Genomic DNA, 12596 nt, shown 5'->3' with positions numbered 1-12596 from the left:
AAGGAAATCCAGGGTCTGATGTGTGATGTTGGTCATTATCTAATTATCTAAATTAACAAATAGAATTAGAATAGATGGGATTCATATGACATGTGAATGCTCACTAGTGTTCATCACTATTGTTACAGATCATGAAGAAAATGTGCCTGTACACTTTTCAGTTTCCACAGATTTAAAGCACTTAAGGTAAAAACTCAAATCCCTGGGTATAAACAGTTAATGTACTGGGCTGCCAACCAAAAGGTTAATAATGGTTCAAGTCTATTCAGAAGTGCCTTAGAAGAAATGCATGGCAATCTACTTTTGGAAAATCAGATATTAAAAACTATGGCAAAAAGCCTTTCAGGGCCTCGCCATGAGAAAGAATTATTTCAAGGGCAATTAATTGGTTTTTACTGGTTAAGATATAAACAATAGGTGGTATAATATAAATTCTAGAATTATTATAATAATATAAAGTTAATAATTTTCTGGCTCAAGAAGGTAAGAGTTTAATGGGAATGAGAGATGTATATATAATCACAATTAAACAATATAAGAAAAAAAACAATAACCAAAAACACAACAATGTTAAGAAAGGTTAAAACATACGTATATATGTTGTGGGAACACAGAAGAGGGAATCACTTTCTAGAGCAAAGAAGACAGCGTTCCTAGAAGTGCATGCAAGCTTGATCCTAAAGAATATCTAACCTTGTCCACTGGAAGATACAAGAGAGAAAACATTCTAACCAGAAGATAGATGCAAATGTTCAGGAGAGAAAAAGGACATCTGTTTGGGCAATAGTAAGGAGGTCAATTCATACAAGGAAATAAGGAGAAGGACTGATTTGTAGCAGATTATTCAAGATGGCCTAGTCTAGCCATTGACTATGTTACCTTCATCATATAACTAGAGAGGACTATGCAAATTTTAGGTTGTTTGTGACCCACCAAAGGGATTAGCTAGCTAGTTAATAAAGTAAATGAAAGTTTTGGGTTTTCTGTTTAGGTTTTTTTTATAAAAAGAGTAAATAGACCATGCAATAAACTATGTAGAACTATGTAACATGAGAATCATTAAGTTTTATAAGCCAATCCACAGGCAGAAAATAGTCTTTCACTACAGTCAAGGAGGAGGAACTCGAATGTGGCCTGTCTTTTGGACTGGAGATCTCGGTGTGAACCAGAGAGGAAAAGCTGTGACACTGGAAAGATGGAGTAAGACCCAGGGATAGCAGGAGAGGCAGCACAGAAGAGGTAAAGAGCCACCAATGTGAGACAGAGGTGTAGGATTCTAACTCAGCAAGAAAAAAAGGCTAAGTCTTTTACTGGCAAAGAGGGTGTTTTTATGTACCTGCTGAACAAGTTAGACTTGCCAACCAATGGAGTAAGAGGCAAACCCTTCCAGGTCAAAGTTTACTGGCAGCATGGAATCACATAATTTTAACACTGCCCAGAAGGGCAGAGGCTAAAGGAGAGATAAGGATTGAGAGAGGTCCATCTGTGAGTATGACAGAGAAGGGCTATCTTGATCGAAAAACTGTATCCGAAGTCTCTCCAATCTTAACTGTGACCTATTATTTCCCTAATAAATAAACTCTATAATTGGGAATATTGTTTGTGAGAGCTCTGTGTCACTGCCCAGTAGAGAACTGTAGGACAGACAGGTGATGTTATATTTGTTGTGAACGTATGGAGTTGGAGGTGGGTAAGTAAGTTTTTCGTCACTGGAATTAGCTCTATGTAGTAAATGATGGAAAGTCTTCCTCCATGTGACGTTAACAGAGGTCAGATGCTGTCATCTTCCAAGTCCGTCACACTGCTTTTACAAGGACCTATTTAGAAAGAAACACCCTAGATGGGACCTAATTATATAGGTATATTCCATAGAAATGAGCTTTGACTTTATCCTGGGCAATAGGGAACCACTGAAAGCCTGTAAGCTGGAAAACAATGTGATTAGATTTATGTTATAGAAAATCACTCTAGCAGTAATAGAAGGACTAACTTGAAGAAAGATAAAACTGGAGATAAGAAAGATATAAATTCATGTAGACATGTGAAGGCTCAAAGGAAGACAAAGGCTAACACAAGCATACACACACAAATCACTCCAACTGTAATTTTAAGTGAGACTGAAAAATCAAACATTCTGTGAGGTCATACATCATGTCAGTACTGCCAGGACAGTTAATGCTCAACAAATGCTGAACAAAGTAAATGAATGCCCCAAAGAATTATTCTGTATAAGGCCTAATGGAAATCAAGGTTCTCTTTCAATAAGTACTTTATGCTGATTTGTAAATGGCTGATAATGCAGAAAAGAAATACTAAACAATTTTCAAAGATAAAGTTAGTAAATATTTCCAGTCTTTTGTAGAAGTATCACTCCTTAGAGAGTTTTATAATCTGGACCTTTTTTTTTTTTTAAATTTCAGGGCATATTTCTAAAAAGTCTTCCCCATTTTTAAAGGTAAGGTATCATTTTTGAAGCTAAGTCTATGGCAACTGCACTTAACTTTCAAAATCTAAAATCATGTAACTTTTGTAAAAATAAGTTGCTGGTTCTAGATCTTCAAGACAGTCTCTGGGGAAATCAAGGTCAACTGACACAACACAATACATAAAGACAATAGTCTATATCCTACTTTGGCAACTGAGATCTTAAAAGTTTTTGAGCCAACATCAAAGGTACAATTATTGTTCTCTTTGTCTAGAAAATGAAAGAAGAAAAGCAAAGCAAAAATAATTCTGTGAGCTCTGGTGGCCTAGTGGCAAAAAGTTGCATTGTAATCCAATATGTTAATGGTTCAAATCAACTAGATGATCCACTGGAGGAGAGGTAATGTCCTCCTGTGCGAGTCAGATCTGATTCAACAGTACACAGAGAGAGAGAGAGAGAGAGAATATACATACATACACACACACACAGAATTACTATATCCAAAGAACTAAATGGACCACATGAACCTGAGCATCCACCACTCTGAGAACAGAACTAGAACATGCCAGTTACCAGTAATGATCACTCTGAACTGATCACAGTAGGAAGGGCTTGATATGGTGGGTAAAAATATGGAACTAAAAAACATACTAGTCAAGCTTATTAGTCTAAAAGAGGCTGTGGAACCCCTAAAGTTCACCCTTGAATCACACATGGAACCTGGAGTAAAACTTAACTTACCCAGGTAAGGCAAAACAATAAAGAAAACTTAAAAAGATATTTTAAATTAGTTAGAACATTGACTTTCTACATCAGTTCCTGGAGTGCTGCTGGTGCAATGGTTAAGAATGTGGCTACTAATTAAAAGGGCAGTAAAGCTCAAACACACCAGTGGCTTAGTGAGAGAAAGAAAAGTCAGGATTTTCATAGATTTGCAGACTTGGAGACCTTATTAAGGCAGTTCTACTCCATCTGATTAAGTCAGAATCAACACAACAGCAATAGATTTGGGAAGGGAGTTGTTGTCTAATCTCTATTGATATTAACATGTCAGAACTTCAGGATTAAGGAGCCCCTTCTTCCTATAGTATATATAATATTATTACCAAAACATTGTTCTTTGATTTCCACTTAGGAATGAGAGGTGCTTTATCTTCTGTCCTCCACAGACCATGTGAAAAATCAAGTTTGCCAGTTACAACTCCCAGCCTCCAACCCTCTGCACACAGGTCTACTACTTGGTTGTTCCCAAACATTGGTTTTTGCAGCTCCAGATAATTATACCATCTATTACTTCTGCTCAGAATTCTTTCTTTCATTGTCTCTTCCTAACAAGGCAAATTCTGCTCTTCACCTAAGTCCTAACTCAGGTTTCCTTTCCTCTGATTTTTACATAACTGTGTATTTTATATGGTTTATTTTACAAGCACAATACTTACCATGCTATAAATATGTTTTATCCCTCTAGTCTGAGAGTATCTTAAGACCCTTGATGAAATGTCTGTAGCATCTAGCACTGAGAAGGGTTTGTGGATGGAACATAGTATTTATTTGTCTATTACAAAAGGCAGCAAAGTAGTTTTTATTTTTTAAAGAAGTTCTGCTACTTTAAAGTTCATTTTCTTTATCTAGAATGCAGTGAAAAAAGATTTCATGAACGCTATGTATATCTTATGTATACTCTGAATTTGGACCTTGACTCATTCTATTACCCATGGCAATACATCTACAGAGTCTGCAATAGACATTAACTCAAGTTATGCCTTTTTACCGGACTGAAGCAAGTAAATGATTATCCACAGTCTCCAATAGCCAGCTTAGTATAAACTTCAAATTTTATTTCACAAATATTCCTTATTAGATTCTTTTAAGTTCTTTATCCTTCGTTAGTTTTGTTGCTACACTTCTAAAATTACTGTCATAAAATATGGGAAGTAGCTTCCATGGCAAATAGGAGCGAATTCACTAGTTAAATTATACTATGCAATGGCATGTTGTACAGATAAAGATATGTTTGTAGATGTATTTTTATTTAGAAAAAGTTTATGAAAATGATTGACTACATACACATACACAAATACCAACACACACACACACACACAAAAAAAAAATACAAAGTCAGATATAAATTAACAAAATATCAGCATGGCTAACTCAGTGAAACTCTAGGGGCACACTGGTTAAGCATTTGGCTACTAATTAAATAGTCAGCAACATGAATCCACCAGCTACTTGGTGAGAGGGAGGTGTAGAAGTCTGTGTAAATATTGACAGCCTTGGAAATCGTATGGTACGATTCTGCTCTGGCCCACAGGGTTATTATGAGTTGGAACTGAAAAAATGGCAATAAATTTGGTTCCAGCTTACTTTTGAGAGATAAGTCTGCTTCTAATTTTCTTACTTAAACACTTTTCCAATAGTCTTAAATTTTCTAAAATGCATATATATATCACTACTTTCCTAAGCAAGGTGAGAGGTAAAGAACTATGAATGTACCTCTAAGGTGCTGGAGGTTTCAGTTGTAGAATTTCCAGTATTATTGCTTGAGTTTGAAGACACTGTTTCATTTTTGCCTTCATTATCTGACTTTTCATCGGAACTCATACATTCAATATCTGCATCAAAGCCTGTTGGATATCCCATTGCCTGCAATACCTGTAGAGATCACATTAAAATTCAGTTTTATTTCAACCTAGAGATCATAGAGAAGACATAAAAGGACTAAAGCAACAATTTCAAATTCACACATCTAGATCCATGAAGCACACTGCAGGAAGAACAAGATGGTAATAAGTCCACTAAACTTATTTAAACAAGTATACCTACCTGAAAGTTGCCATGGAGAAAAGGGAAAAACCTCTTCAGAATCATTATGTTCAAATAATGAGTGACCTGTAATCCTGACCTTGCATCTAGAACATTTAACATGGAGATGAAAGGTGGTTGTTGTTGTTATGTGTTGTCGAGTTGCTTGTCATAGTGACCCTATGTACAACCCTAAACTCTGCTCTGTCCTGTGCCAATCTCACTGTCTCCGACACACCAATCCTGATTGCCCCAGTCACTGAATCAGTCCACCTCAGAGAGGGCCTTCCCCTCCTGCGCCTGCCCTCCACCCTCCCAAGTATGATGTCCTTCTTCCATGACTGGTCTCTCTCCTAACAACATGACCAAAGAATGTCAGATGAAGCCTCAGAATCCTTGCCTCCAAGGAGCAGCCCAGTTTAACTCTTTCCAGGATGAATCTGTTTGTTTTCTTAGCAGTCCATGGTATCCTAAATACTCTTCTCTTCAACACCACAGCTCAAAGGCATCGATTCTCCTTCTATCCTCCCTAGTCATTGTCCAACTCTCTGATGCATAACAAGTGATTGCACAGACCATGGCCTGTATCAGATGCACCTTAGTCTCCAGAGAGATACCACTGCTCTTCAGTACTTTAGAGAGGTCCCTAACAGCAGACTTTTCCCATCTCAATATGTCTTTTAATTTCCTGGCTGCAGGTGTCAAGAGTGTTAATTATAGAGCCAAGCAGACTAAAGCTCTGAACAATCTCAATCTCTTCACCATGCATCCTGATGCTGCCAATTGGTCCAGTGGTGAGAATCTTTGTCTTCTTGACACTGAGTCTCAATCCATACTGAAGGCTGCAGTCCTTGACTCTCTGCAGCAAGCGCTTCAGGTCCTCCTCAGTTTCACCAAGCAGGGTTGTGTCATCAGCATAACGCAGATTGTTGATAGATCTTCCACCAATCCTGACCCCATATTTCTCCTCAAAGACCACAGCCTCCCAGATAATCTGTTCTGCACACAGGTTGAAAAGGTAGGGACACAGGATACATCCCTGGCGTATGCCCTTCTCAATTTTGAACCAAGCAGTGTTTTCTTGCTCTGTTCTGATGACTGCCTTTTGGTCCAAGTATAGGTTTTGCATTAGCACAATCAAATGCCTTTGTAAAATCAATGAAGCACAGATAGACATTCCTCTGGTACTCCCTGCTTTCAGCCAAGATCCATCTAACAGACCACCAACTACTCATATGCAAGTTCAAGCTGAAGCTGAGGAAAATTAAACCGAATCCATGGGAACCAAAAAAGAACTTTGAGTCTATCCCACCTGAATATCGGAACCATCTCAGGAATAGGTTTGAGGCCTTGAACATGAATGAGCAAAGACCAGATGAGCTGTGGGATGATATCAAGGGTATCATCCAAGAAGAGTGCAAACGTTCATTACAAAGACAGAAGAGGAAGAGAAGACCAAAATGGATGTCAGAAGAGACTCTGAAAATTGCACTGGAGTGCAGAGAAGCCAAAGCACAAGAAGAATTCAAGATACTAAAGAGCTGAAGAGAAGATTTCAAAAGGCAGTGAGGGATGACAAAGTAAAATATGACAAAGAAATGTGCAAGGAGTTGGAGTCAAAAAACCAAAAGGGTTGAACTCGCTCAGTATTTCTTAAGCTCAAGGAACTAAAGAACAAGTTCAAACCTCGAGTTGCTATAATAATCAAAGATGCTTTAGGCAGAATATTAAATGATACAGGAAATATTAAAAGAAGATGGAAAGAATATACTGAGTCACTGTATTGGCACACACGGAAGAGTTTAATAAAATAACTTATGAGCAAGAGCCTATGGTGATGAAAGAAGAAGTTCAGGCTGCTTAGAAAGAAATAGCAAAAAATAAGTCCCCAGGAATAGATGGTATACCAATTAGCATATTTCAGCTCACAGATGCTGCCCTGGATGTGCTCACCAAGTTGTGCCAAGAAATCCAGAGAACAACCACTTGGCCAACTGACTGGAAGAGATCTATATTTGTTCCCACTCCAAGGAAATGTCACCCAACTGAGTGTGGAAACTATAGAACAATATCATTGATTTCACATGCAAGCAAGATTCTAATGAAGATTATCCAAAAACGACTGGAACAGCACATCACCAGAGAACTGCCAGAAGTCCAGGCTGGATTTAAAAGAGGTCGTGGTACTAGGGATATTGTAGTTAATGTTAGATGTAGATGAAAGGGAAAGGCCAAATTAACCAGCAGAATATAGGGGAAGTTCAAGACGCACAATAGAAAATGTACACTGGAACAGAAAAACTGGAACTTGAAAATCTTTCTCCTCTGCTCCTCAATTTTCTAATTAGCAAAACAATATGACCAGATTAGTTGATTTGTAAATTCTTTGTCTCAATACATTAGAGGAACCTGGCTCATAAACTGTTTTACTTATTGATCTCCTTGTGTTCAACTTATACTTTAACTGAAATTCAAAAGAAAAGTTAAGTTGTCTCTATATTCTGTATCTATTTTCCATGATAAAAAAGCTAGGAATAATTTTAGGCTATTTTTACTATCATTGCCTTTCAAGGCTTAATTATTCTATCAATAGTTTCAATGTTTAAACTTACTTTTTCATTCAGAGATCTGGCATTTCTCATATTCTTTTGAAATTAAACTGTCAGAATACTGAGAGGGGTGTATATGTGTTATCTTTTTCTTTTATAGGCATGCACTTTTTAGTTGAATGTTTCTTACGGGTTGGAATTAACTCATGGGCAGTAAGGTTAGTTTGGTTTTCATTTCTAGGATTTACTGTATTTCAGATTTTTGAAAGAGAATAAATTCACCTGTATTTGGTTAGGCAGGTCTCTTTTATAGTAAGCTGCATTATAAATTACTAACTGAAGATTTGTATCAGAGGATTCAGAGAGAGGCTTCTAAAGGCACTTTTAATTGTTTCTATTTTAACTAATGATATATATAGGTTCCTGGAATTTAAAAGCAACATATTACTTCTATACAATCAACTATACCTATCTCTTTCTCTTTCACTCACTTCAATCTAGTTGGAGCTGAATCATAGATGACCACCCACAGCAGGATTTCAAAGGCTGCAAATCACACAGGAGGAGACTGCCCATTTTTCCTACAGAGCCACTGGTGGTTTCAAATCGCCTGCCTTTGGGTTGGCAGTACAATTCCTTACCTACTAGGCTACCTTACCTACTAGACTACCACATGCTTTAAAAAATTGTTACAACAGTTATATAAATAAGAATCCAGGAAGCCTTGCCTTTACGAACAAGGCATCTTCTAGAAAAGAATCTGCCAGTGCAAATAAAATAGTATTACTCTACACAAAATAAGTAAATTTCTGTACTAAAAGAATATGAAATAAACTTATCCAATTTATATGGAGAATCTGGCATTCTACTAAACATTTAAAATCAGAAATAAATTCTTTTTATTTAATTGAGAGTAAAGCCAAGCATCCTTGTCAATATCTTAAATTCTAAAAGCACTCAGATGCTCACCTTACCCTAAGGACACTAACATGATTTGGTTATATTCTCATTAATATTTTACACAGGAAACAGCTCACTAATGTTTGGATCATACAAATATGCTCTGCTTTAAAATTTCACATCTGAAAAAACAGCTACCAGTCTAAAATTAACACCACTGCTGTTGGTAGGTGTCACATGGTGATTCAAAGTGATCCTATAAACCAGCGAACAAAGCTGTGCTCTACCCTGCATCACACTCATGATATCCAACATGCTTGAGTTCACTGTTTTCTTAGTCACTGTGACAATTCATCTCGATAAGAATCATCCTCTGTTTCCTAAAGGATTAATGTCTTTTTCCAAGGACTGGTCTCATCTTAAAAACATGCCCAAAGTATGTGAGATGCAGTATCACCGTGCATGGTCAACCAGCACGAGCTGTCATGATCTCTTCAAAGTGATGCAGAGCAAAGACGTCTAAAGTTTTAACACTAAGGTATGCGTGATCCAAGCCATGGTCTTTTCAATTACTTGCTATGTATCTGAAAGTTAGACAATGCCTAAGGATGAAAGAATAAACATTGCTGCTTTTGAACTGTGGTGTTGAAGAAAAGCACTGAATATCCCATGGTCTGCCAAAAGGACAAACAAGTCTGTTTTACTTAGAGAAAGTGCATGTGTAACCAGGATGCTCCTTGGAAGCACGGACAGTGAAGCTTTGGTTCAAACTTTGGCTATGTCGTTAGGAGGGGACAGTCATTGGAGAATAACAGCATAAGAGAGGAAGACCTTCAACAAGATGGATTGACATTGTGACTGTAACAATGGGTTCAAGTATATTAGAGACAACAAGGATTGCACAAGCCAGGGCCAACCTCAAATCTGTTCAGAGGGTCATGAATCACAGTCAACTTGATGGCACATAACAACAACAACTACTAATGAAAAGTGCAAATCAAAAGGAAAGAGTTATCAAAATAAATATGAGATATCATCTTACTCCAGCTGGTGAGGTTGTGGAGACATTGGAACTCTTATTCATTGCTGGTGGAAATGTAAAATGGTACGACCACTTTGGAAGGCAGTCTGGTATTTTCTCAAAAAATTGGAAAGAGAAATACAATTTGACCCAGCAATTCCACTATAGAGAATGTACCATAAAGAAATCAGAACCACAACTCAAACAGATGTATGCAAACCCATGTTTATTGTTGCGTTATTTATAATAGCAAAGAGATGGAAATAACCCCAAGTGTCCATCAACAAATGGATAGGAAAATTATGGTACATTCACAAGAGATTATTATGTAGCACTGAAAAACAAGGAACTCATAAATATTCCACAATATGGGCAAGCGTGGAGGACATCATACTGAATGAAATATCTCCATCACAAAAGGACAAATACTGCATGCTGTTATAAAATAGGACAGACATGGGGTAGAAGGAAAAAGGGAAAAGAGTAGAGGTAATGAACACTACATTAGATCAGATGAGGGGAAGAACTGTCCAAATGGAATATTTAATTGGGTATTATATGTACGACAACAATCTAAAACCAGAGGTGCACTGAGGGAGGCTTTGAGGAAGGGGAAGGGAAGGGAGAGAATGTGGAACAATGAAAAAAATTCAATAAAATAAAAAAGCCAAGAGTCACAAATACATTTGGTTCATCCCAATAAAAACAAAAGACATTAAGTTTTTCCTAATTTATCATTTAGAGCTAAGTGACATAAAAAATTACTATTACTTCTCCTTCTCTTTTTCTTACACATCAAATTATTACTTTATTGGAGCAACTTAGCAAATTTTAAAATAGTTTACATAGCTGAGGCATAACCTCTCAAAAGACAGTGTCCAACCCCAAAACAACAAAATTAACAAAAATATTTCAAATTAAGTAAAAACTTCCCAAGGCTCTGGTACCAAAGTTTCACTGGCGTGAAGTCAGAGGAAAGGACCAGGCTCACATGGCGGAAATGATTTTTGATTCTTTGGTGTAATTTATCCTAATAGTTATAGACTCCCTAACCAAGTTACTGAGTGAGAAATGCAAGCATTTTTATATTGTGGGCATTACTTTCATAAATATATTAAGCTATGAATAGATTTGGCAGTATGTGGTATAGCCTTTATGAAGGACAATATGGCAAAAATGTCTGGCATATAACAGGCACTCAATACATTATTTAATGAATTAATGAATCATTCAAATGTTCTTTCCTCTTACCTTGTAATTCCATCTCTAGAAGATATTTTAAGGGATAATCAGATAACAAACAAACTGTAAGCACAAATCTAATAGAATTATCTGTACTCTAGTAGATTTAAAATAACGAAATATTAGCCCAGTTCAGTACGAATGAAATGCTACGCCATCAAATAAGAGCTATATTTATGTTAACTGTACAAAATTCACAATATATTTTTAGTAAAATGAAATAGTAAAATAGTATAGCCCTATTTTAAGTACAGGAAGCTCTAGTGTCATTGGTTAGAAGTAGTACTGGCAACCGAAAGGTATCTGATCCAAGTCCGCCAGCTGCTCAACGTAAAAAAGATGGGTCAATCTCCTCTACCTTTCCTGCTGAAAATCTGTTGAAGGGTCGGCTATTCGTTGGTTCCGACTCAACGGTACAAAACAACAATAATATATTAAGTATATTCATTACAGAGGCCCACCACTCCTTATCTGAAACCTTTGCAGCCAGGTTATGTTTTGAGAATTCATTATTTTTTATAGTTTAGAAAGTTAATTCTGCATATAGGCTATATATTTTGCAATATCCCTGTGTGGTCTCAGACATGCCTCATATTTGGGCAAAGAAATACATTAAGTTTTCATATTAAATTAAATAATAAGGACCAAAAGGAATCCCGTATCAATTCAGGTTAGATTTTGCCACCCAGTTAAGTTTATCAAACTTAGGGGAAAACCTTTTTTTCTATTTTCAATTTTTTTTTTAAATTCTGGAACTGCACATTCCCCTTCCCCTCCTTTTAAATTTCAAAGTTTGAGGGAAAAAAAACAGCAAACACCCCATATAAAATACTAATAATTATTTTCTCCAGATATTTAAATTATGGAGCTATTTTCCACTCATTTTTCTAAAATGTTTACATATACCATATTTATAATAAAACAAAGTCAGAAGGATTTATAGTAAATAAATTTTTAGGTTTTAGAAACCCAGATATATAAACAACACTGTGAAGACCTTAGAGAAACTGCCCATCTCAACAAAACAAAAACAAATGCATAGATCTATAAAGAATTTAAAAGAATTGAGATCTGAGAAAAGCTCTCTTATTCTCCTTCTCTTTTTTATCAAGTTGGAACGAACTCACAGTTGATCTTCCAGCAGATTCTCAGAAGGCTGTAAATAAAAGAGGCATGGCCTTTGAGTTAGTTAACAATTCCTTATGGACTACACCACTAGAGTTTTCATGTCAGAACGCTGTTATGAACTGTCACGTTAGAACCAGTTCACAGGTGACCCTCCAGAGAGTTTTCAGATATAAACTGCACAAGAGAAGACCATCTATCTTTCTCCCACAGAGCAGATGGTGGATTCAAATCACTTGCCTTGGGGTTGCCAGTACTAGTGCCTTAAAATGTTGAACTAAGGAAATCAAGCAAAAAGAGGTTTTTGCCTCTAGATTTCTCTTCTAATTTATTCTATCTGGATGGATCAGAAGTCTAATTTATTCTTTTTTTCAAACAACTCAATTCTCCATATTTCAGTTAGACAATAACTGAACTCTATATCCTAACTAAAAATTTTAGTGACTCACTGAGTCAAAACTGCTAATAATAAAGGTTTTTATAAGCAACAATGCTACAAAATTGCTGCACCAAAAATACTTTAAAGAGT

General features: G+C 36.4%; 1 protein-coding gene across 1 annotated transcript in view; it reads right to left on the bottom strand.

Annotated features, from left to right (window-relative positions):
- STRBP (spermatid perinuclear RNA binding protein) overlaps positions 1 to 12596 on the bottom strand; it is a 93051-nt gene that overhangs the window by 18237 nt on the left and 62218 nt on the right. The window contains exon 12 of the mRNA XM_006892586.1: positions 4922 to 5080. Coding sequence (XP_006892648.1) covers positions 4922 to 5080 — 159 coding nt within the window. The remainder of the gene's footprint in view (positions 1 to 4921; positions 5081 to 12596) is intronic.

Source organism: Elephantulus edwardii, unplaced genomic scaffold (genome assembly GCF_000299155.1).
Source record: "Elephantulus edwardii isolate Elephantulus edwardi_28Jun2011 unplaced genomic scaffold, EleEdw1.0 scaffold00116, whole genome shotgun sequence".
Lineage (NCBI taxonomy): Eukaryota > Metazoa > Chordata > Mammalia > Macroscelidea > Macroscelididae > Elephantulus > Elephantulus edwardii.
Note: the sequence above shows the minus strand (reverse complement) of the source record. Positions and strands in the feature narration are given on the sequence as shown.